Source organism: Sinocyclocheilus rhinocerous, unplaced genomic scaffold, assembly GCF_001515625.1.
Source record: "Sinocyclocheilus rhinocerous isolate Xijiao unplaced genomic scaffold, SAMN03320098_v1.1 scaffold366, whole genome shotgun sequence".
NCBI classification, from domain to species: domain Eukaryota; kingdom Metazoa; phylum Chordata; class Actinopteri; order Cypriniformes; family Cyprinidae; genus Sinocyclocheilus; species Sinocyclocheilus rhinocerous.
Window position 1 is genome coordinate 1,143,832 of NW_015660877.1, and position 25,871 is coordinate 1,169,702.

The following is a 25,871-nucleotide window of genomic DNA, read 5'->3' on the forward strand; positions in this document are numbered from 1 at the left end:
AATGGGTTGTTCCTCTTAATTTTTAATAAAATACAGCTAAAATACATACTTATTATGAGCTGATTATTTTGTAATCTGGGGATTTGAATGTCCATCGTTTACATGTTGTGCTTCTCGTGATATTTTTATTTTGTCTAGATTCTTTTTCAGACGCAACATATTTCTGTCAGAGCTGCATGTGTATGTCTTACTGTATATATCTTTGTCAAAAGTGTTTTTTTGCCAAATGGTGATGGTTTTTATATTCTCCTCTATTCTGTTGTCTGCTGTGTCTTTTTAAGCATGAAAATATCTTGACCTGTTTTTATAATAAATACATAAGATGGATGTTTCTTGTCATCAAATGACAAGAGAATCATCTGATGGCATATTTATTTAAATGCACCAAATATTGCATTCACATTCACATTTTTCAGTGAAAGATAATTGCAAACAAGCAGGTTGAAGTGAATAATGATATTAAGCCTTAACATTTTTCTGTTCTTTTTTTAATGTGATTTCAATGACTATATCTTGACCTGACTGTTAAAGCTTGAGTATTGCCCTGAACACAGTGAGTGTCCTGCCGAATGAATGAATAAATGATGTTTACAGAGCTGTGTTCTGCTGCTTCAGTGGATCTTCTTGTCTGTTCTCTGTCATGCTGGTTGTTGTGTTTGCAGGGGGACTGCAGCACTCTCAATATTGCACTTTAGACATGGTCTGCTATGGTCAATATGTGGCAGTCTGTGTTTTACCGACTTATTTGTTCCATTTCCTTTATCTCTTTTAAAACAGTAAACAAATACAGTCACTGTTTTTATAATAACAAGTTCCACAGGTTTTGATAAAGTATGTTGGACGTTCTCAATGCTTGTGATTGGGCATCCTTTCTGTTTCATAACTTTTACATGTATGAAAAGGAGGATCAGTTTGGTCTTTAAAACATTTTCTGTACCTATAAATATGATCATAAAATATGATCATGTATAAAGAAATATCAAGTATTATAGCTCCTATTCATATATTGAGTTAGATTACAGCTTCCTCAGTAATTTCTCCCCATTTTGCCTAATAGGTTAGAACATCAAGCCGAGCTCTGTACCAGATTTACCATAAAAAGTTTTTTTAAATAAATGTTTCTGAATGTCAAAATAGGAAGAAATCAAATGGGTTCTTGCAGTCATCTCAACACGGCATCTTCTAAAATGTGCCTCTTGATTTTTGGTTTGTCAAAAGAAGGAGGAGTGATGATGACCACTGCCGTTGCTGCAATCACAAACCATTGTAGGAGAAGTTCTGATCTGATCACTGTGAGGAGGTACGTTAAAATCAGTCCCACTTGCTTACATTTCATCAAAGAAACGTGCATTTTTGATAGGCTGCTTCTATTGCATGTGAATGAAACTTTAAGTTCTCCTGTGGAGTGAAAAGAGGCTTTTAGGAAAGGTAGTGAAAAAGTCTTGACTGCAGCCTGGGACTCAAAGGTTCATATTTCTTTTATAGTAAGGGTGAAAGAGAATTTCATAGAAAATTCAACTTTTATGAAGTCCAGTGTCATCCAGCAGGTAAGTGACCTCCATTCAGAGAAGGCATAAAAGGAATGTAAGTTTGTCATGCGTAATTTACTAGAATTTATAGCGCAATCTTTGTACACTGAAATGCAAAATATGAATCATTGTGACATTATTATTGTTTTTTTTATTATATATTTTTTGTTTTTATATTATTTCATTTTCCCCCTAATTTTTTTCCCTTTCTTCTCACACACAATTGGAAGATGATGTAATTTACTAGAATTTATAGCGCAATCTTTGTACACTGAAATGCAAAATATGAATCATTGTGACCTTATTATTATTGTTTTTTTTATTATATATTTTTTGTTTTTATATTATTTCATTTTCCCCCTAATTTTTTTCCCTTTCTTCTCACACACAATTGGAAGATGATGGCAGAAACATGGCCAGGTCATTTATGTGCCAGTAAAATTTCACAAAGTGTCCCTTTTTAAAAAGAACCTCATTTCATTTAGGAGAGTCTGAACACATCCTTAGAGGAAACCTAAAATCATCGACTCTATATGCAGTTGCTGGGATTTATTGGGTTTTTGTGTTTGTTTTTCATAGGGTGTGCTATGCATTTAGAGAGTGCTTCATGCTTATAAAAAAAAATAAAATCATGACCTCTTCTTACATCTTTGTGTCTGTGGGCTCATGGGAATGTTTGTAGGAGGAATGTCAACCCATCATCCAAATTCACATCATCCTTATTAGATTGAAGACAGCTTCTTATTGACTAGGAGCTCATCCATCCTTAGCGCTCCCCTGCTGTTTAATAGTATATAATTAAGCTTCCTCTCCAGGCTAGAGGAAATATGAATCAACCCCCCTGAGCTTAATGGCACTACCTCTACAAATCAAGCAGTCATTTGCCTACGAGTCCTGTGAGGTGTTGTATGTATATGATTGGCAGTCTTTAGTGGAGACTGTAACAACGTGGGACCTTCTAAATGTGACCACAAACTACCTGTCATTTTCATTAGGTCAGAAAATTGTGCCCTTTCATGCTGTGCCCTAGGAAGTCCAATAGCAAGCCATATATACTTGTTTTTGTTTCAGGAACACTTGAAGAAGTAGGCCTTACCTGTTCAAATGTAACAGTGTGGCAGCATTTGCTGATAATCCAACTCCAGAGGTTAGAGGAATAGTGAATGATATTGCAAGACAGGTCTGCTAACCCTAAAGTTGTTTGTGAACATTAGCTATCCCTAGTGAAAAAAAAAAATGCTAAGTATACTTGCAGCCAGACTAATTGTCAGTATACTTTAAGTGTGTTAATAATTAGTTAACTTGAAGTGTGCTATTTTGGAACAACTAATTTTGTACTAAGTATATTTTAATTGTAATTAAATTGTAGTAAAGCATAACTTTAAGTGTATTTAGTGTACTTTTATGTGCTAAATTGGAACAACTTCAAGTACACGTAGTACACTTTAAGTATATGCCTATTTACATGCTTGATTAGTGATATTAAAGTGTACTTTTTTTTGTATTACGAGTACATTACAAATTAATTATGAGTGTCTTTGAAACACACAAGCAATATACTATAAATGTATTATTTTTGAGTAAAAATATGCTAATTTTTCCCCAATGCTGAATCCACTTTTTAAGGTCATTACAATAAATACATAACTTCAATGACAGACAGAGACACATTATTAACAATTCAAACAGTGTTTATTTAAAATGTACTTTGAAAGTATACTTTCAATGCATTGTTACAATGATCATTTTCAGCACACAGTTAAAAAATATTCATAAAATATATTTAAGTAAAGTGCAAATAAATATACTTATAAAAAATAAACAGAACATTCAATTCAAGTATATTTTTGTAAAATAAATTTTTTAGAAAATATACTAAATTACAATTGTTTTAAAGTGTGTTAAAAGTTGTGAAAATAGACAAATGCATGATACTAATATACTTTTTATATATTTAAAGATAGTACATTTTTTGTTAGTATATTTGCAATGTACTATTAAAACAGGTAATATATTACAAATACAATAAAGTATACTTTTTTTTCACTAGAGATTGTTTAGATTTTTTCACTTTTTTTACCGTAATATTACTTAACATCCAGTGAGTTCATTATTGGACAAAAAGACAAAGGTACAAGACTGTGTAGGCTACCTAATGACTTTAAGAGTTAGGCTACAATATTGCGAATGACAATAGAGCTATGACGTCACTTTGTAGGCTGATCGGCTGTTAGCATCACACTGGTTCCCTTGACGAAAAGCCAATAGGATTTTTCCATAGGCTTATGGAAACACAACACACAGTGCAGTGGTTCAGAAAGATATCAAGAAGCATTTCTGACCTCATTAAGTAAGAATATAAATTGTAATTGAAACTAGATTTTTACATTTCGGAAGAAAACGGTGAAAAGAAAAGCAGAAAAGAGATGTTTGTGCATGAAAAACCTGTGATCACAATGCTAGAATGTTAGAGTGGTTGCCAGAGCATTGCTATTCTGTTGCTAAGATGTTCTAAATGGTTGCTAGGGTGTTCACTGGTCCAAATCAAAGAAGCCCAAATTTAAGATAATTTAGAGGCTATTTATTATCTGTCAGTTAAAGTTAAACAATACAGAAGAAAAGACTAGTTGCTATTTCCATTTCATCATCACTTTAATAATTGTATGAAGGCATACAAAAGTAGTAGTTGTTCTTAATGAATAAGGCACAAAATTAGAGCACAAACAATGCTGGATAAGTTCCATAACAAAGTACTTAGGGTCAGGGTTTCTGAAAATGTAAGATTAATAATATTGTAAATAGTCCAATAATATGTTTTTGCCTTAGAAAGCACCATTAATTGCAGAGCGGAATCTTGTTTCCTCACATTTCCTTATTTTTTCCCTGCATGTATGAATTAAAGATCTTTGCAATGGATCTTTATGATCATACATTTGAATTACAGTGTCTGAAGACCAAAAGACAATATGTATTACGATGCCAGCCCACGTTCTCCAGCAGGAGGTCTTTATTTATTTAATAAGCTGAGGTCTTGAGGTCTAATTAAATAGACGAGATCATAATTACCTCCTTGGGCTCAGTTAATAATGACGTAGAAGATGACTGTAGGTCTTGCTGTCTACAGCCCTCACTGATCTAAACGAGGCTTTCTTGGACTCATTTATCATGTCCTTTGGCAGATGAATTAAAGTATTACTCAATATCAGTATCTGCGCACACACAAATCCTTTTGAGATATAAATTTCAGGCCATGGTCATAATAACTGATGTCTAAGATCAAAAATCATCACTGTGCTGTCTTGAGTTCTGAACACACAATAAAATGTCAGTACTATAAGTTAACTGACCTTCCCTTTCCCTATGGTTATAAATGTTACACCAGCCTGTCATCATGTCATGTTGTGCACAGAAACTATGAATATTAAACAACAAGAACATCTTTAAACTTTGACTATTTCACAGGAGCTTCACCCTGACGGTCGAGTGCCTCTCTATGGCAAATACCTTCTTCCCAAGGGTATGGAAATGGAGAGACAAAATATGCACTCATTATACTGATGTGAAAGATCAATGCTATTTATAACCAACCGAAATCCTGTGTCGAGGAGCCAGCAGTTAATCAAATGTTGCCTGGTTAAATGTCTGAAAAACCCTTCAAACTCAATCAGATGTGATTTCCTAATCATGGCATTGCCGATGATTCTTGGTCCCGTGCCTGTGGCTTCTTTTGAGTTACTGGGCACCTTTGAACCGATGTCAAGTGTCAAGAAAGATGCAACCAAATCCAACAAGGCCATTGGATTCTGTTCAACAGCAAGATTATCCAGTTTGATGGTTCTTGTGATTTTCACAGGAAGGCATCAACGCTGAAGGCTTGTGTGATAATGAAAACCCTCCTCACCCTTCATAATGATGGCTGTGATGGCTACTTTTACATAATGTAGACTTTGTGTTTGTTTCATTGCATAAAATAACTACTAGATGGAAAGCTAAAGTGTGCAATTACATGTAAATTTTAAAGGGTTAGTTGACCCAAAAATGAATTTTTTAAAACCATGTTTTACTCACCCTCAATGCATCCAATGTGTATATGACTTGCTTTTTTCAGATGAATCCAATAGGAGTTATATTAAAAATTGTCCTGGCTCTTCCAAGCATTAGAATGGGGGTAGGTAGGTGTTTTTGTTCCAATAGTCCAAAAGTAGTTAAATAAAGCGCATCCATCCATATTAAAACGTGATGAATAAAGGCTTCCTGTAGCGAATCGATGCATTTTTGTAAAAAAAAATAAATAAATAAAAAATCCATATGTAAAACGATATAAACAGTTTTGTGTGACTTCCGCTGACTGTCGTTCACGAAAGACTGCCTTTCCAGCGGATGACGTAGGACGTAGGGCGCAGCGCATGTGCGTGTGAGTCTCGCGAAGACCATACCTGCGTCGCAATGTTTATACTATCCATCCTATCCATCCTAAATAGTCCTTTTGAAAATTGTCCGGAATATCGTTCCATACTAAATAGTATGTTAGATTATAATAAGTGTGTCCCAAAGCATAGTATGTTGAAAGAGTATGCCAAAAGTCCCCGGATGGTCTACTATTTCAGGTCGATTTTTGAAGTGTGGATCCATGCACACTCTAATGGCTAAAATTGCCCACAATCCATTGTGCTTTGGCGAAGGATTCGGTCCAGAACTACAAACACAAATAAAACGCGTTAGAAAAACGTGGCGGATGCGCGCGATCGACGGTTAGGTAGAGAGGTTTACAAAAAGGGGTTGGAATTACTAATAATCAACATTTAACCTGGTAAAAAATATTTATTTATTGTTATCAGTGTTAAATTTCATCTGTAACAGCAATGTGAACTTTTATAAACATCCATTTGGTCGTTAACTTTTAAATGCATCATTATGCAGAAAATATGAGCAGAGTTCTCCGCATGAAAGACCCGCGACAGGCAGATCAACGAGCTACTTATTTTCTTCCTCTACTACACACTCAAAAGTGTGTACTTTTTCTTCACCAAAAGTGTACATGCTTAGTATAAAGGGCGTAGTATAAGTAGGCACATTGGGACGCAGCACAACGTTTGTTTACAGGAGCAAAGGAAGCAAAGTTTCCTTAATTTTAGCAAAGAAAAATTAGTCTCCTCTTGGCTTATATCTAAATCCTCTGAGATTTTTCTTTACAAATCCTCGTTTTGTGCTTCTAATTCATGACCAGCGTTTTGTTTTGTTCTATCTCGGTCGTGCTTCAGTGTTTGTCACTAATCACCTCCGCGTGCGCTACGCACTCACATCATCCGCCGGTGTTCTGACGATTTGTGCTACCCTCTCAGATTGTGCTACCTCCCATTAAAAAGATAGGTAGCACAAATCCATAGCGAAAAATGCTACCTATCAGATTGTGCTACCAGCATCTTATTCGTGTGGTTTGAGGCTTTTTAAAAATTTCATACCTACCCCACCCATCCACACCTACCCTTACCCTAAACTTACCCTTAAAACAATGTAAATATATTTTTGGTAGCACAATCTGATAGGTAGCATGTTTCGTCGGTACACCTGTATGTGTGAAGAACATTTTAGAAATCTAAAGAATATTTTCCTGCTATAAAACCCTTTTGCATAATAGAAAGGATTCTATGGATTTAAAGGTTCTTCATGGAACCATCAATGTCAACAAATAACCTTTATTTTAAGAGTGACACCATACTGCCTTGTATACCTGGTATACAATATAAAAAAGTTGATGTAACTAAATAAACCCACTGTTTATTAACAAATTATGAATATTTATTTGATTGATTATGTTGGAAGTCCTTGGAATCGGTGGAAGCCACCCAAGATATTATTCAAGCATATTCGATTACTACATAGTGAATGAGTGCCATGGAACTATGAACTGTGGCTATTATTTTGGGTTGGTTTTATCTACAGTGAGCATATTTAAATACACTCCCTGCCACATTATCACACTCAGTGTTTACATATAAGCTTTTGATTTGTTTGTTTGCATGAAAGGCATGAATGCAACTATTCAAAAACCCAAAAAGGAGTTTTTCTAATTGTATGAGTTAAATGCAAAGCACTTGAAGACAATGAATCAGATGAAAGCTCTTTACTGCCACTTGCCCTCTCATCACAACATACTTTAGCTTCATGCTTTCAGGAGGATTACAAGTACAAAATCCACTTGTGAAGACTTCAAGTCTGAAGTGGACGTTTATTTTAAATTAAAGGCAGAAAATGTCGATGAAGTAACTGAAGAAGTAATGATGTGATGGAGATTAATTAATGATGATTTAGCAAGATTGACCCAATGATTCATGCCTGTCTGTTACCTTTCCTGCTTCAGATTAATAGAAAAAAAATGTGTATCTTAGAAACACTTAGTTTAATTGTGGAAAGACCTCTTCACCACTAATAATAAAGTATTATTGCAAGATCCAAATTGATAGAAGACCAAATGAATACAGTTTATGATTTAAAAAAAAATCTTTTTGGAGGACACTGCCATCTTCTGGTTAAAGATAAGGCATAAAAGGAGAGGGATTTTAGTATTGAATTTCATGGAAGTCACTGAATAAAATAATGGCATTTTATTTATTTAAAGAAAGACTGAATACAGGCAATGTTGTATAGGTACAAGATCAGATTTGTTTAAATAAGGCCGTCCTGAGAATTTCCCACCTTTTCAGTTTAATTTGGACAAATCGGTCACAAGTAACAGTAGAACACAATTTGGGGTTAGTAAGAGTTTTTGAAAGTCTGTTATGTGCACCAAGGCTGCATTTATTTGATCTCAAATACAGTAAAAAAAAAAAATATTGCTCAGGAAACATTTCATATTATTAAAAGTATTACAGTTATGCTGCTTCAGATGTGTTTAATTAGAGTTGGTGCTAAACACTGCAGGTCAGTGGCCCTCCAAGAACAGGGTTGAATATATCCTTGCTGAATAAAAGTATTAATTTCTTTTAACAATAGTGTATATTCATTATTTTCTCTGAAATGTGCATGCATTTACACAAAATCATCACACAAAATGCAGCTGCAATAAGCATTGTGCATAATACTACTTAGTGGTATGCCTGTCACATTCATGCTTCTTACTCTTGCAGTGCAGTATCATTCAGAATCCCACTTCCTGAGTAGCCTGCAGCTCCACACTTATTGGCTGGCAAGTATGCTTACATGTCCCGCCCCCTTTGTTTGACCGCCTCTGCTACCCTGCACCCAATGCACTCAGCTGTTCCAGCGAGAGACATCTCCTCCCAACTGCCCGCTAATGCAGCAAATGGTTGCACCTCATTTAATCAGCTTTCCCAGCCCAATAGTACAAGAAGAACACCAGCACAGGGTGTTGACATAACAGGGGTAAGTGTGTATTATTATGTTGCTGCAGCACCACTGAGTGATTCAGTTACATTTTAAAGCAGAAGTAAGTGCCTAAGCAAGATGACAAAGCATGAGATGTTTGAATTAATGTTGTTATCAGCTTTACATGTTTACTGCACTGAAATCTTAAGGTGTTTTGTCTGCTCAGTACGAATGTGCATACATTTCCTTCCATGTGAGGCGGGACAGTGGTGCAGGAAATCAGAGTCATATGATGGCCAGATCCAGATCAGCAGAAAACAACAGAAACATGTTGAGTTTGTGACCAAGTCTGGATGTAGGTCATCAGCTGTATGCAACAGTCGTCTTTTATTTTCTGCAATTTCAGTTAGTTACAAATAAATGACAATAGGTATGCTATTAGTTCAGTTAGACATAAGTAAGTAATGTTTAAATGTTAACCACCCTTGTATTGTCTGTATGTGTTCAGTGTATTCAGGGCTCACTGAGAAACAAGACGTTCATCTTCAGTCTTCACCCTGAAAGGGGTTGTGGAGCAGCAGTCATGTATTCCCCTCAGAGCCTCCACCGGTGGGGCATCACCCATAGTGAAAGTATGGAGCGTTTGGCCTACAGTCAAGGTAAGCTTCTAGAACTTCATATACTAAGTTAAACAATAGAAATGATATAAGTTATAATTGTTTGGAACTGCAGACCCACCCCATTGTAACTAGCATAGTATGGTGACACCCTACTCTTCACGGAGAATAATCCTGACTCAGCACCAGTGAGGTGGTTGTCAGCAGAGGTTGTTAGTGTTTATTTTAAAGCACAAGTTTAAATTCCTCAGTGTCAGAACTGTTAGTTCAAAAAGAAGTTACTTTTAATTTAATTAACTCAATTTATAGTGGGGATTGTGATTGATCCCAGTGACTTGAATCTTTTTGAAAGAGTTAAGCCCTGTTCACACCAAGAACGATAACTATAAAGATAACAATATTAGCGTCCACACCAGCGGACGATATCGTCTGTTTGTTCTAAGCGCACACGCGTCTGCCGCTTTAAATTCTCCAGCTCATGATAGCAGGATGGATTCTGATTGGGTGTCAAAGATTTTATCGTTTATCAGCTGGAAATAATCGTTCTGGAAGTGATTCCAATGATATCGTTACTCTGTGCCTTTATCGTTGTAGCTGTGGTGTGAACTCTGCTATTCTTTAATATTGAGAACGATGTTTAGAACTATATCTTTATCGTTATCTTTATAGTTATCATCCTTGGTGTGAACGGGCCTTTATTGTTTTGTTCAGTGGCTGTTTCCACTGTTACATTTACTGGACACATTTACTTTTGTTCAGCAAATTTTCTTAAGCAAAAGGGGTCATATGATGGGATTTCAATTTTTCCTTTCTCTTTGAAGTGTTACAAGCTCTTGGTGCATAAAGAAGATCTGTAAAGTTGCAAAGACTAAAGTCTCAAATCCAAAGAGATATTCTTTATAAAAGTTAAGAGTCAACCACGCCTACCTAAAACGGCTCGTTCTAACACGCCCCCACATACCTACTCATTTCTCCGATCACAAATGCGGACATGGTTTTATGTTTACGCGGCTGTATAAATCATTATAATCCGTAATTATGTCCCTACTGGATGCAACAAATGCCTCATTTATAATGGGTTTTAATGTTTTTGTCTCGTTGCTCCGGGCATCACAGGACAGTAGGGGCGTAACATTTCCGTCACACGCTTGAGGTATTCGGCCAATCACAACGCACTGGATAGCTGGCCAATCAGAGCACACCTCGCTTTTCAGACCAATGAGCTTTGTAAAAATCGACGCGTTTCAAAAAGGCGGGGCATAGAGGAGAAACAATGTACAGTATGTGGAAAATAATGTTTTTTTAACCTTAAACCGCATAAACACATTTCATTACACCAAATAATGTTCTTTTAAGCAACATCATATGACCCCTTTAAGCAAAAACCAGTAAATTTCAATAGGAATACACGCGGTCAGGATTATCACATAATGGCAAAAATAATTCCCAGTGCAAATTTCGCAACTAGTTCGTCGCGTTGACTAACAGAAATCTGCTTGGTTTAAAAGTGACTTCTGTGTGAGCTGTTTCATACATCACTACATTATTGACAAAAGACAATTTTGCCCCTGACCGCACCTTATGCTAGTTTGTCGTGACAAGTGAGTTTTGTGCTGAAATTAAATTTTTTTTTAATGATTTGTTAAAGCAAAAACAAAGATGGGTCCGAAATCACATATTGTCTAGTAGGTACTTGTGACTGCTAAAAAAATATGTTCTATATGAAATTCAGACATAGTACATCCGCCAGTACCAGAGCCAGTCGCATCACTGCCATTCGCAAATCCTCTCCAGCTGTGGCTTCATGGGATAGAAAAGTGTCCATCAAATGTGCACTCCAGAATTGGTGGAAGTACTATGTCATCCGGGTACTTTTTGCCTACTGTATGCTGTGAATGGGGACATACAGTATGGAAGTATGCATCTTTTAAATGCAACGCCAGTCAGACACGATCAAATCGAGTTTAATTTATTCAAATTTGCATGCTAATAAGAGAGACCTCATTTAAGAGTTTTTCTTAAGTTTTGTCTTGAAAAACAACGCAGTCACTCACCTTAAAAGGGAAAGAAGCGAATGAGAATGAGATGTGCATGATTAGAACGATTCACTTTGTTTTAAAACACAAATTCTTTCACGAACGAATCACGACCAATTTTTATAATTACCCCATGTTTTCCCCCATTATCACGATAAACCATAATAACCCGTGATTATTTCATAATTTTCTAAATGAAATATTCACTAGTTCAGGACAATGTTCCATACAAGCGGTAGAGGGTAGTATATCCATACTCTTCCACTGAATTACGTATTTTTTAACGTTATGACACCACCCACCCCTTTGCTGCAGACGGATCGTGCAGGAGTGCCCGGGTGTAAACAAATCTACAATCTAGCCATCTGTTCGCAAAAGATATCATATGAATGGAAAACATACGTCGCCTTTGGGACGTTGACAAGGAACATCACAAGGGAAAGCGCTTGAATTACGTCGTTACCTGTTTATCAATGCCGCTCAACACATCACCGCCGTGGTGGTTAGGTGAAGCGTTATCCTAAACTGTATGATATTCTTGTTATCGATGGCGACACCTGCAGAACAGGACCTTGTGTTGGCAGAAGCAGAGAACAACAAAGAGAGAGCGCAAGTGTTCGGTATCCTCAGATTGCAGGAGGATAAATCGGCCGCTGAGAAAGCGAGCGGCGCTGCCATGAAATCTGGAGACGGGAGATGGCAGGCGCCCATATTCGCATTAGCCAGAAAAGCGTCAGAAACCTTCTCGGGTGGCATTCACGTCTTGCCCAAAGTACCAGAGCCCAAAACGTCGCCTTTTGCCGAAGAATGGGGTGCCAAGGGTAGGTTATGGATAACATTAAAGCCCGTGGCTGAAGTCGGGATTCAGTTGTTCAGATGCAGAGCCTACGTGTATGGCAAGCCGTTTTAACATTGTTTGCTTAAAACTAACTGTTTTGTTTCTAGTACTTATTTTAAATGACTAGTAAAATGTATATATACACGGATTAAAATCTATTTAGTTGTCTTAAGTATTATATATCCCATTGCTACTAGTCAGCATCCCAATGGTGTGTGAAGCAGGCTAACTAGTCCATTATTACTGGTAACAAATTGCACCTTTTTCCATTGAATTCTATTTGGATCTGTGCTGTTATATATCAGCTGTTCACTTCTGATTAGAAGACCTATGTAAATACAATTGTTGCTAATAGCTATTCCATTTTTACTAGTAAGAGATACTACTACTATATTGTTTAGTTATCTCTCACTAACGTTTTTACGTTTTTAATCTTACAAGTGAGATTTTTAATTGAACTATAAAGTATACATTCAGACTAATGATAACAAAAAACAACCAAAAAGCAAATGTTTGAAATTATTGAAACAGTGCCTAGGAGGTAAAGAATAAGTATGATTATGTAATAATTAGTCTGTAGTGAAATTTAAAAATATACTAGTCGTGTACTAAATAATACTTACTGGTAATTACTAGAAACAGTTACAGAAATACATAGTAGTTATATTAGTTTTAAGACATTTATTAAAATGGCTTGCCATACAACATTTTCTGCATGATGTCATAGTGGTATGATGTCACGAAGAGTGTGCCTTGTTGGTTTGTATTCATTTGTGCATCTAATAAATCTTGTTGTTTTAAGACTACAAAGCACCAGTTCATTCATACAGTTACTGTAAAACATTTATTTTACTGATTAGATAGGCCAATCAGCCAAATTAGTATGCTACTGGTTTTTCATGATTGGTGTTTACCCCTCTCCCCTGATCATGACAAATGACCAAACTGATGGTGAATTAATTTAATAACAACATTAAGAAGAGTGGAGAAATGCACAACATATGAAGTTATTTACACCAGAAATCTGATAGAATAAGGCTTCATTCACATAATAATATCCAAATAAATTGGAAATGGGAACCACCCGACATAAGAGGGAAGTAGATTACCACAGTCAGTATTGTTCGACAGAGCATGTCTGAATATGTTTGCATACAAATTATTGATTCACCTGATGATAAAAACCGAGTCCAATGTATCACTGACAATTCAAAACTGATAAGTATATAATTTGTGCAGTATTTGTTGTTGAAACACAAAACAAAAAGTGAAATGCTGCTGTTAAGGACTGGTGAATGACAGTACAGTCAAAACCAGTGAAAGCGCTTTAAGGGTTTGTTAAAATTTAAACTCAGCCATGCAAAGTGTGGTCACATGTTAGTTCTAAAGAAACAGCCAGAGGTTAAAGCACTGTGATGAGTTGTGGTTGTTATTTTTCATTGTCATGTCCTTCTACCATAATAATGCTATAATTTTTGGATAAATTAGTCTGTGTGCTTTGTGTCTTCCAGCATTTCGAGATCCTATGGCAATGGAACGAGCGAATTTGCTTAATATGGCAAAGCTTAGCATCAAAGGCCTGATTGAGTCGGCTCTGAGCTTTGGACGAACTCTGGACTCTGACTACCCGCCTCTGCAACAGTTCTTTGTTGTCATGGAGCACTGCCTAAAGCACGGTCTCAAAGGTACATTATGTTCAGTTATCACCGAACAGCCAGCCACAGAGAACCATCTGTTAACCACAACTGTTATACACAACATCATAATCATTTAAAGTCTTTATATGCTTGCTTTTTGGTAGAATATCTGATTTAGTGTTAAACATTCTCTGTTATCAATATCTCTTTTATATTACCTATAGGCCTATGTTAGTGTTGTTCTTAGGCACCAGACAGATAGCAGCCACTGTTATGCCATGTTTATCTATTATAGGAAAAGAAAATGAGGAAATGCTTTTTTATTCATTCTCAGATGACCGATCATCTGAAGTTCTTGTCCATGAGCCAGTGCTGCAACAAAATTTGAATACTATTTTGAGTGTTTCATCAAAGCTTTTGCATACTCCGTATTACATATTGTGACCCTGAGTTGCTTAACAAACATGTTCGTCTCCATCTCCCAGTGAAGAAATCGTTTCTTGGATACAACAAGTCGTTGTGGGGGCCTCTGGAGATGGTTGAGAAGCTCTGCCCAGAAGCAGGCGAAATCGCAGTCAGTGTACGAGACCTTCCTGGCCTTAAGTATGTTCAGTGCACAATGTTCAGCTTACTGTTACATTGATTACATTGCACACACATCTGTAGCATTTCAATTTTGTTTATATCTTTCAAATGCTCTAAAAAAAGCTATCAAGCCCACTACTATATAAATATACAAATGCTTTCTCACAGTCATTCCTCGGTACAATAAGAAATGTGCCATTCAGAATAGGGAAGTGCAAATTTCAGTTCTAGTTCCCTGACATAACTGAAACTTGCATCTGCAAGAAAGGACTATTTCCAGAATCAAGCATATCACTATCTGTCTGTCTGTCTGTCACTATCTATCTATCTATCTATCTATGATTTTTAAATCAAGCTGAACATGTCTGTACGTGTTTGCTAGGACGCCTCTGGGCAGAGCCAGAGCATGGCTGAGACTGGCACTGATGCAGAAGAAATTAGCAGATTACCTGCGTCTCCTCATCACCAGGAAAGATATTCTTAGGTTAGTATTTTCCCGTAATTCATTCTTTGTTCCTTTGTCACAACAGTTGTGGTGGGGTATTACCGTAGTAATCTGAGAAGTGATAAGTTGTGTCTGAGACTAACTAGTGTCGTGTTTCCTGCTCAGGCCATTAGAGTGCAGTGAGCAGTGCTCACTAGAGGGTGTGCATCACTTGTAGCCATCTAAAAAATTCTTTCTGCTTCTACTGACTGAGATTTAAAAGTATAATTTTATATGCACTACCATTCAAAAGTTTGTGGTCGTGATGACTTTTTAAATTATTTTGAAAGAAGTCACTTATGTTCACTAAGGCTGCATTTTTTTGATAAACATTAAAACAGTATTATTGTGAAGTATTATTACAGTTTAAAACATTTACATTTAGTCATTTAGCAGACGCTTTTATCCAAAGCGACTTACAAATGATGACAATAGAAGAAGCAATCAAAACCAACAAAGGAGCAGTAATATGCAAGTGCTATGACAAGTCTCGGTTAGCTTAACGCAGTACACGTAGCAAGGATTTTTTAAAATAAAAGAATATATATAAAAGAACTGTTTTCGATTGTAATATATTTTAAAATGTAATTTATTCCTGTGATGAAAGCAGAATTTTCAGCATCATTACTCCAGTCTTCAGTGTCACATGATCCTTCAGAAATCATTCTAATAAGCAGATTTGCTGTTCTAGAAACCTTTCTTATTATTATCAATGTTGAAAACAGTTGATCTGCTTAATATTTTTGTGGAAATCATAAAATGTTCTTTTTCAGGATTCTTTGATGAATAGAAAGTTCCAAAGAGCAGCATATGACTATTATGTATTTACTGTCACATTTGATCAATTTAATGCATCCTTGGTGAATAAAAGTATTCATTAAAAAAATATATATTATTGACCCCAAATTTTTGATCGGTTACTCCACGACTATAATAAAGAGAATAAATATTATTTTAAAATATATTACCTTTGTGCATGCTGTCAAAAGGCATTTTTAAAGGGTTACTCCACCCCAAAATGAAAATTTTGTCATTAATCACTTACCCCCATGTCGTTCCAAACCCGTAAAAGCTTCGTTCATCTTCGGAACACAATTTAAGATATTTTGGATGAAAACCGGGAGGCTTGTGACTGTCCCATTGACTGCCAAGTAAATAACACTGTTTTTGTATGCAAAGAAAAGAAAAATAACGACTTTATTCAACAATTCGTCTCCGCATCACCGTAGCGCCATTTTGGAGAATAACCACTGAACGCAAGCAGCGTATGGACTATTGTGACGACGTCTTTCATACTTTTCTGGACCTTGACAGTGTAATTTACTTGGCAGTCAATGGGACAGTCACAAGCCTCCTGGTTTTCATCCAAAATATCTTAAATTGTGTTCCGAAGATGAACAAAGCTTTTACGGGTTTGGAACGACATGGGGGTAAGTGATTAATGACAAAATTGTCATTTTGGGGTGGAGTATCCCTTTAAGGCTTTAGGAACACAATAGATTCTATGTAATGCAATTCTTTTACAATGGAAAATCGACACATTGCAATTTCATGGCTTGATCAATATGAGGCAAAGATATTTATGTTTTTATAGACCATGTGGCTTCTCCTTTTTTTTTTTTCTTTTTTTTTTAGACTGAATAAATGGAGCTAGAATTTGGACAGTTATATTGAAGTGATCATATTTGGTAGCATCCATATTTAAGCTGCATCCATAGAAAATGGTATTTTTCTATCTATCTAACGTATTTATATTTTTTGTTTTGATACTAATAAACCAGTGATAAATGTCAAAGCATTGTGTGTGTGCATTTGCAGTGAGTTCTATGAGAACTCGGCAGTGATGCTGGAGGAGGAGGGAGCCGTCATCGTTGGTCTCCTGGTGGGACTTAACGTCATAGATGCCAACTTATGTGTGAAGGGCGAGGACCTCGATACACAAGTATGAGCGTTGTGTATTGGCCATTTTTAATAACCTGCCATCTGGCTTATATTTGAGAAATATTAATGCCTTGTATTGGAATTCACAGGTTGGTGTAATAGACTTCTCCATGTACTTGAAGAATGACATTGATGACTACAGAAGTGAAGAAAGGTAGAAAGTATACTTTGTAGACAATAATTGATTACGTTAAATCATTATAATTACCTTGATGTATTTTGCTGTTCGATTAACCTCCATCATAAATATGTTTTTAATAGAAATGGACAAATTGCAGCTATTTTGGATCAGAAGAACTATGTTGAAGAATTAAACAGGCAGCTGAAGTAAGTTCATGCTCTTTCTAAAACTTCTGTGATATATTTAGGATGAGTGATTGTGGCTTTTAAAAGCAGATTAATCTACCAAAGCACTTTAAAATTTTGGTACGAGTGCTTATGAATTTTATCTAAAACTTTGTCTTGGTCAAAGTTCTACAGTTCAAGGCTTACAGGGACGCGTGGAGTCCTTAGAAAAATCCAACTCCAAACTCATCGAAGAGGTACTGTTTGATTTCAGAAGAATAAGTCTTATCTGTGAAATAGAAGTATTCTATACTAACTTGTTGCTGTCATCATTTTTATTACAGTTGGCAATAGCAAAAAACAACATAATTAAATTACAAGAAGAGAACCACCAACTAAGAACAGAAAATTCAGTAATTCTTATGAAAACACAGCAGCGTCTTGAGGTATTGTTGTGTGATTTTAATGTGTTTGTATACAACATACATCAGGCAGATAGTAGTTCATGCACACAAATGTATTTTATTCTTCTTATAAACATTATATTATGTGTTCCTGAAGAACATTCTGCCAGTTTTTGTGATCCATTTATGTTTAAATCAATACAAATATTATAAATGTGTGAAAAATGTTATCTGTAAGATACACAGTATTCAATATATACTATAATTGCTGTTTTACTGAACTCTATTCAGATTGCAGAAGGAGATTTGAACTGTGAGCTTGACACGTACAAGCAGTCAAGGCAGGGCCTGGATGAAATGTACAACGAGGCAAGACGCCAACTCAAAGAAGAATGTCAACTCAGGCAGGTCTGTGTTTATATATATAAAAAAAGCAACCTGCTATTCAGATTGTGCAGTGGCACACTGGCACTAAGAAGAAGTCAAACCTGTTTTTGAATGTATCTGTGCTCAAGGATGTGGAGAACGAGCTGGTTGTGCAAGTGAGCATGAAGCAGGAGATGGAAATGGCCATGAAACTGTTAGAAAAGGACATCCATGAAAAGCAAGACACTCTGATTGGACTTCGGCACCAATTAGATGAAGTTAAAGTCATCAATGTGGAGATGTACCAAAAAATGCAGGTAAAACATCTTTTTTATTAAGTTTTCTATACAATTTGTGGTTAAAATACACTGTAATCAATCGATTTATTCATCAACAGTCTTCAGATGACAACATGAGACAAAAAAATGACATGATCGCACGGTTGGAGGAGAAGACCAATCAGATAACAGCAACTATGAAACAGCTAGAACAAAGGTGGGAAGCAGTTTCTAATTTATTTTGATTCATGTCGATCATAACGTTTAGTCATCATACTCCTGAAGTGCATTCAAAAGATTTTCAGTCACTTTTGAGTGTTTCAAGTGTTTATTTGAATGAAATTAGAATATTTAGTCTAGCCTGATTTTAACCTTGTATTTATATGATGTATATAAAAAAACCTTTCAAAACATTTATGGCCAGTTCAAAGTTTAAGTAAGGCTTTGTTTAATTTAAATTCAGATGAATTCAGATTTTTGTTTCCAGAAAGTAGCATATACTACCATTCAAAAGTTTGAGGTCAGTAAGATTTTTTTTTTCTAGCAAGGGCACCTTAAAATGATGAAAAGTGACAGTAAAGACATTTCTAATGATACAAAAGATTTCCATTTCAAATAAATGCTGTTCTTTTGAACTTTTGAATTTTTGAACATATAGGCCTAAATGCAGCCTTGTCAAGCCTAAGAGACGTCTTTCAAAAAACATTAAGAAACCTTACCGTTAGTGTACCAGTGTAAATGCATTTCAGGATATGATATCTGCTTTTCCAGGCTAAATCAAATTAGTGTGCATTGATGGCATCCGAACCATCATCAGTAGAAGTGGTTTTCAGAGGGTCTAGAAGTGTCGGATACCTGATAGCATGCAAAGGACTTTGCATGCATGTATTCTGAAGGCGCATTGTATTGTTTTCTATCATCTAACCGCTCATCCTTTAGCATTTTCTTGTGGTGACGTGGTGCTGTCATGTCCACTTCATCCTTCCCTTTCTTCTCTGTTGATTTACCGCCATCGTATTTCTGATGTATTATGACTGCACTGCTTAATAATTTCTTAAAGCTTTGGGATGAATTTGAAATTCACTGATATTTACATCCTCTTTCCCTTTTTGTTCCCCTTTTCATTTCTTTTTTTCTCATCTTCTCCCTTCCTATAATTCCATTGTTTTCTTTATCAACAAATAGCGACAAAGACCTACTCAGCCAGACAAGAACTCTTGCTATGTCGTTTGTAAAATGCGCTAGCACAGATACCGAGCACCAATACAAACTAGTCAAAGATATTTCCTTCTGATAGTAAGATAAATTTGCTCTTTGTTACTTAACGCTAGTTGTGTGGCGATACACAGTGTTCTTAAAAGTGATGAGTTGATCATTCTTCACTAGCCGCTTTTTAAGTTTTATTTGATGATATTTACTGTTTTTCCACATGCTATTTAGTAAGCAAATCTTTCTTGTGGTTCTATAGCATAAATATTTACCTGTAACATTTAACAGTCAAAGAAACCACAAATATGACATGTCTTTTATCACCGTCTTCAATAAATTTGATGTTTTCAACTACTCGTGACTGTTTATTATTTGTCAAAAAAACGTTAGAAAATCAAAGTAGCCTCGACCCTTATGAAATTGCCAACTCGTTTCAACTTTCAGGCTTTTCCCGCAGCGCAACATTTCTGTCGTCTGGCTCTGTATTTGTTCCCGCTCTATTGTGGCTGTTGAATTATGGCCATCTTTTTATTTTGTTTCCCATATGTTCCAATACATTCCCACCCATTCCATTACATTCAGAGCCGTAGTTTTACCCAGTTGGTTTGAATTACACCAGATTGCAGGATGCCGAGAGGGAACGTGCTGGTGCCGAAGACGGGGTGCGCAAATTCAAGCAGGACTTCACAAACAAAGCTGACAGTCTCCAAAAACAGATTACCCAGAGAGAGAAGCAAATGTAAGTTTTGCAAAGGCTAGAATAGAATTCGAATTTTAGAATTTGTATCACAACATCTCATTAACGCTGGCGTGGAAAATAGGAAGTGGGTTTTAATTGACACTTTTTATTTAGGATGCAGCTGGAAACAGATTTGAAAATAGAAAGGGACTGGCGGCAGACGTTACAGAATGATTTAGAAAGAGAACGAGAGACCATCGCTCAACTCACTGCTGAAGCACAGCAAATCAACGGACTCAAAAAAGTAAGAAGAATTAATAGTAACCATTAGGTCCACAATAAATCTGTATGAGGACTAAAGTGCTTGTGTCATTTAATGTGCTTCTTTGTGGATATTTTTGTTTTGCTGAATGCACAAACATTCTCTGTTGGGCTCTGACGTGTCTTTGTGTCCTTTCAGGAGTTTCACAGGTTGCAGGATGAGAATATGCAGCTGAAGGGAATTTGTGAGGAGCAGGAACAGGCGCTGGAGGAGCTGGGCTGCAAACTCAGCGAGTATGTATGATTTAAACATCAGTGTCATGTGGGAGCCTTCAAATCATGTTATTTATTTACTCATACACATTTTTCTTATTCAGGTCAAAGTTGAAAACCGAAGATATAAAAGAAGCCAACAAGGCACTTCAGGTTTGAAACATTGTTTGAGATAAACAAGAAAGTACCTGGAACATGTTTATAGACATGTGGCTTATAGATCAAAGTACCATTAGAAACCACCACAGTGTTTTTTTGTACTGTCAAAATTTAATCAACCTTCTGTAGTTTAACATGTTTATATTAAACAGGGTGGACAGGTCTGGCTGAAGGACAAAGATGCTACGCATTGCAAACTTTGTGAGAAGGAATTTTCAATCTCCAGAAGAAAGGTCAGAACCAAAATGCTATTCTGTAATACACAACGGTGTCTCTATCACAGCTTGCTGTCCATTCTCACACATCCACACTAATTCAACTGCTCTAAATAAAGAAATTTACTGGCACAAGGAACATACTGGATTTATGCACTTGAAAACATTTCCAAATAAGGATTAGATGACGCCTGAATAAAAGACTGAGTTGGCAAAGGATGCTCTGTATTCTTGAAGTCGGCATGAAATGAAAAGAAAAATTCTAAATGCCTGTTATCCATCCTACTGTGAAGGATTCAGCCATACATGTTTAATTTTTTGGGGACCTTTTAATAATTAACCAAAATGTCATAACTTGATCCTCCAGTGAAATGACAGACTTCTTTCTGTTTCTGGTGACGCATGCCAGACTTCTCCAAACATTTAAGCTGTGTTCCAATTCAGAGGCTGCATCCCAAGATTGAATGCGTCACAGTGGTGCGACAAATGTTTCCTTCAAATGCGGCCTCAAATTGAGTCCTTTGTGTACCGATCTAGAAGGATACAACGTGGCAAGGCTTAGACATCGTGCCCCGGAGACAACAGGACTTTCTTTTTTTATTTGAGAGAGAGAAAATGGCAGATTACACTTTTTTAAAGGGATGGTTCACCCAAAAATGAAAATTACCCCATGATTTACTCAACCTCCTGGTTTTTCCAAGCTTTATAATGGCAGGGAATGGGGTTCAAGATTTTGAAGCATAAATCCATCATAAAATTAGCCCAGCCCCTTTTCATACAATTAAGCTGACATTCAGATCTGCCTCCATCCAATCAACAACTGACGCATAGAACCAAATCCTGCATTACATTTTTTTGTTCGATAATTCATTATTCATTTCGATAATCCATTTGACTTTGATGTATGTCACAATACAGGAAAAAACTATGTTACTACTACTGTTTTATCATTAAAGGGGACCCTACTCTGAAAACTTCTGATTTATATATTTAACTCCTATGAAAAACAACTAAAAGGAAATTCCCCAGAGCAACTGTTTGGATGAGTCCCAGAATATCAGTAGTGAAGATTACACGGAGTCATTTTGAGTCTGATCCAAACCAAAAAAACAACAACAACAGGCCCTTTAATTGAAAGCTCTCTTGCTTGTCTTTGTTTGAACAGCACCACTGCAGGAACTGTGGGGAGATCTTTTGCAACGCCTGCTCGGATAATGAGCTGCCGCTCCCCGCTTCACCCAAACCCGTGAGAGTCTGTGATACCTGCCACGCTTTGCTCCTCCAGCGCTGCTCCTCCAATGCCACGTAAGATAGAAATGACAGCACATCGTCACAAGGGCCAAAATCAGCTTTAACTCACAGACTGCGCTGTCCAGCATCGTCAAAGTGACCAAAATGTACGCAACGTTTCTCTGTGTTTGAAGTTTACATTTCACATAGGCCTGTTGCCTCAGAGAAGACTTAATGGCACTTGTGCAGATGGCCAATGCCGTGTTTGTCACAGAGCGTGCAATGAAAGAAAATGAGTTTACAAATGGATTAATGACTCTGAGTGTCTCCATCTGGGCTGCAAGTAGACTGATTTAGATTATTTATATTAGTACAACACTCCCATGCATTGTAAGTATACTTTTGATATTTAAGGGTGAACGGGTTTCATTCCTCAAGAGTCAAAAGTGAGCAAATGCAGTTACTTAAAGGGATGTAATTTCTTGAGCAATTATATTTCAAATTCAGTTGAAATACATAATCTTACATTCATGTGTGCCTGTATAACAAGCCAAACTGACAATTGGGGATTTGAAATGTTTCCCTGAATCTAGATGGGCAAAAAATGTATGGGTATATGTAAGTAAAAATATTGTCAGTGCTGCTCGAGAATGACTGAGGTGGATTCACATCAAATAGCACAGATAATAATGTTCAGGTTTCTTGTCTGCAAACGGTATTATTTTACAATTGCAGATTTACTTTGGTACAGAACTGGAACATTACTCACTTTGAATATTTGTGCTAATGTTTGTCTGGATAATTACTCGAAATACAACTGTTAACTTAAATGTGAAGTTTATGTATGAAAATATACATACGCCTTAAAGCACTAAAGTTGATTATAATTCCAAGACTCGTGTGATGGATCTCAGCATTTAGGTGCTGCAGTACACACACTATTAATCAAAGGTTTGGGGTCAGTAAGATATTTTTTGGTTTGTCTGTTTTGAACATGAACTCTGCTTTAAGTAATTAAGTAAACCTAAGTTTCCTCAGTTCAATAATTGTTCATCTTGAAATATTAATAATAAGTTAATGTTGTCTACTTCAAAAATCAGTAAAGATTTTACAGCTGAAAGATGTACCACAGCCTGAAGATAGATGTTTAAAATTGTATAGAATTACTTAAAGCTGCAGTCCGTAACTTTTTTGTGTTCAAAATTTATATAAGCGAGTACAATGAATCCATTTTCAAAACCGTGTTTTTGGCTTGTCCTGAATCACTACGGTACACCTATAATAAGTGTTTATATTCAGACTATTTAGACTGGTTCGGGTAGGTACCGCTGCAGAGTAGCCCAGTACCTGCGTGATTCGTCATAGACATAAACAGAGAGAAGTAGCTCCAGCTACAATGTGCTTCAGCAAGACGCACGCAGTTCTGTTTATTAACCGCTAGAGCGCCAGAAGTTACGGACTGCAGCTTTAAGTCTGAATTACTGAAGACTTGAGTAATGGCTGCTGAAAATTCCACCTTGCCAGCTTTAAAATACATTATTTAAACTTTTTTTACTATTACTATTAACCATTTACTTTTATAGTATTTTTGAAATATTAAATAAATATTAAAATAAAATAAAAATTAAATAAATGCCACCAAAACATTTTTAAAACGTATAAACGGTAATGTACAAAACTCAAGGCTACACAAATCATCCTGTGTATTAAAAACATAATATATAAATGTACTGATGCCATATGTTTCATCTAGCTTTGACCAAAAGCGAGATATCACACTTTATTCTTTACATTACATTTGTCTTCAATGAACATTCTTAGGTCAAAAATAAAATATATCAATAAAAGATTTTATTCCATTGATGTGTAAATTTCACAGGTTTCAATTAGAAATTTTACTGAGCAGCAAAAACAGGTAAACATCCAAAATGATGTTATTGCTTTGGGAAAGAAAATAAAAGTGCAATCTCGCACACGCAACTTGGGCTTCAAGCTATTCATACTCGAGTCAGAATACATACAAAGCGCATATCTTTAGTTAGACTTTAACACAGAATGTCATATAAAATTCATTAAGCAAAATGTACAGTAGCCGGTCAATCTATATGCAACAGCTCATATACATATACAGTGGTGTGAAAAAGTGTTGGCCCCCTTCCTGATTTCTTTTTTTTTTGCATGTTTGTCACACTTTAATGTTTGGATTTAGATTTCATTTTCTTCAAGCCTGGAAAATAGTTTGGGCATATTTCATAGGAACATGTGAAAACATATTCATATAAAAAGACCTTCCAAGCTGGAAGTTCCAACTTTGGGTTGAAAAGTGCATGATTTGTAAGCATTCTCAATACATCCCCCTTAGTCCACTTCCTCGAGAGCCCATACCACCAGAGTTGCCATAGAAACCTCCTCCGCGGCCTGCAGTGTTTTTATGCCCCCAAAACAAAAGACTTAGATTTGAATGTTGTCTTCACACCTTCTCATCCACTTCAACAAAACTATTACATAACAACATTCTCCATGCAGTCATACTAACCCATTTCGGACGGCCCACTTGAAGTTGAATTCAGGAAAAGCTCAATGTAACGATGCTCTGCAGAGAGGAAAACAGTGCAAGGATAAATGTGATACTGAAAACAATTAGGACAGCGGTACAGTTTGACTAAGACAGATTTTTGGAGACAACTTACGCATATGATTCTTGTCTTTTGACATGGCAGATACAGCATCTTCGTGAGATCCGAACTCAACATCTGCCTCTCCTGTAGACTTTCCATTAGGTCCTACATCAATGTGCACCCTCACAGGAATTAAAGGGGCAAAGAACTGAAAAAGAAATAAAACACTCACACAAGGGCAATAATACTTCACTGTATAACAAAATAATTAGGGGTGCTCCGATTGATCGGCTACCGATCACTATCGGCCGATAATCACGTTGGGATGATTGATCGGCGGTCTCTAAAAGGCCGATCTCAAAAAACCTGACGCTGCCGTGAGAGGTTTGGCACGACATGCAGCAGCACCGTCTCAGTCTCTGTCCGGCGCGGGTGAAATAATTATAATGCTGAAGGTGAGGTACTCACCTTCATATTTCTTCATTAAATAACTTATAAAGTAATTTGAAAACCTTTTGTGAGACGTAATTTCACAAACAGCGTGGTTGAATCACCGCGCGCGCTCTCTTTCTCTCTCAAAATACGCAATTGGCTTCAAATCACCACACATCGCGTCTGTCTATAAGCGAGCTGCACAGTTGACATAGGAATTGTCACATCGTCACTAAAGTTTATAAATTGCATTTCTTTTTAATTCTTGCCAGTGTTTAACCATTCAGCGCTCGCGCGCTCTCCTGGAGACTGAGCACTCATGCACACTGGCAGCGCACATACATAATTCCAAGTTCACACACACTCCGTTTGCAGTGCGTATGCGTTGCGTATTTTTTCCGCGCTCATGTTAACGGAGCGTGCACACTGCAGACGGTTGCGGTCCGGCAGTGCGTTCCAGGAGCGGTGC

At 36.5% G+C, this 25,871-nt stretch overlaps 2 protein-coding genes across 4 annotated transcripts in view; one reads left to right on the plus strand and one right to left on the minus strand.

The window, feature by feature from the left end:
• The first annotated feature begins 8,683 nt into the window (after positions 1 to 8,683).
• Positions 8,684 to 23,326, plus strand: LOC107725492 (RUN and FYVE domain-containing protein 2-like). 2 transcript variants are annotated; one of them, XM_016534766.1, is made up of 19 exons: positions 8,684 to 8,912; positions 9,364 to 9,514; positions 13,858 to 14,031; positions 14,469 to 14,586; positions 14,951 to 15,052; positions 16,871 to 16,994; positions 17,083 to 17,147; positions 17,255 to 17,320; positions 17,466 to 17,535; positions 17,623 to 17,724; positions 17,974 to 18,090; positions 18,198 to 18,365; positions 18,446 to 18,543; positions 20,155 to 20,274; positions 20,389 to 20,518; positions 20,675 to 20,769; positions 20,853 to 20,901; positions 21,060 to 21,140; positions 22,288 to 23,326. In XM_016534766.1, exons 1-19 carry the CDS (start codon positions 8,730 to 8,732, stop codon positions 22,429 to 22,431), a joined length of 2,157 nt encoding a protein of 718 aa, XP_016390252.1. In that variant the 5' UTR covers positions 8,684 to 8,729; the 3' UTR covers positions 22,432 to 23,326. The 2 variants fall into 2 exon arrangements, with proteins under 2 accessions (XP_016390252.1, XP_016390253.1); XM_016534767.1 differs by lacking the exons at positions 8,684 to 8,912; positions 9,364 to 9,514 and adding an exon at positions 11,819 to 12,329.
• A 1,237-nt stretch (positions 23,327 to 24,563) lies between these two features.
• Positions 24,564 to 25,871, minus strand: part of hnrnph3 (heterogeneous nuclear ribonucleoprotein H3 (2H9)) — a 6,629-nt gene continuing 5,321 nt past the window's right edge. For both annotated transcript variants that reach the window (XM_016534772.1, XM_016534773.1), the window contains exons 8-10: positions 25,043 to 25,178; positions 24,889 to 24,945; positions 24,564 to 24,770 (exon numbers count right to left, since the gene is read on the minus strand). In XM_016534772.1, coding sequence (XP_016390258.1) covers positions 24,697 to 24,770; positions 24,889 to 24,945; positions 25,043 to 25,178 — 267 coding nt within the window. In that variant the 3' untranslated portion in view covers positions 24,564 to 24,696. The remainder of the gene's footprint in view (positions 24,771 to 24,888; positions 24,946 to 25,042; positions 25,179 to 25,871) is intronic.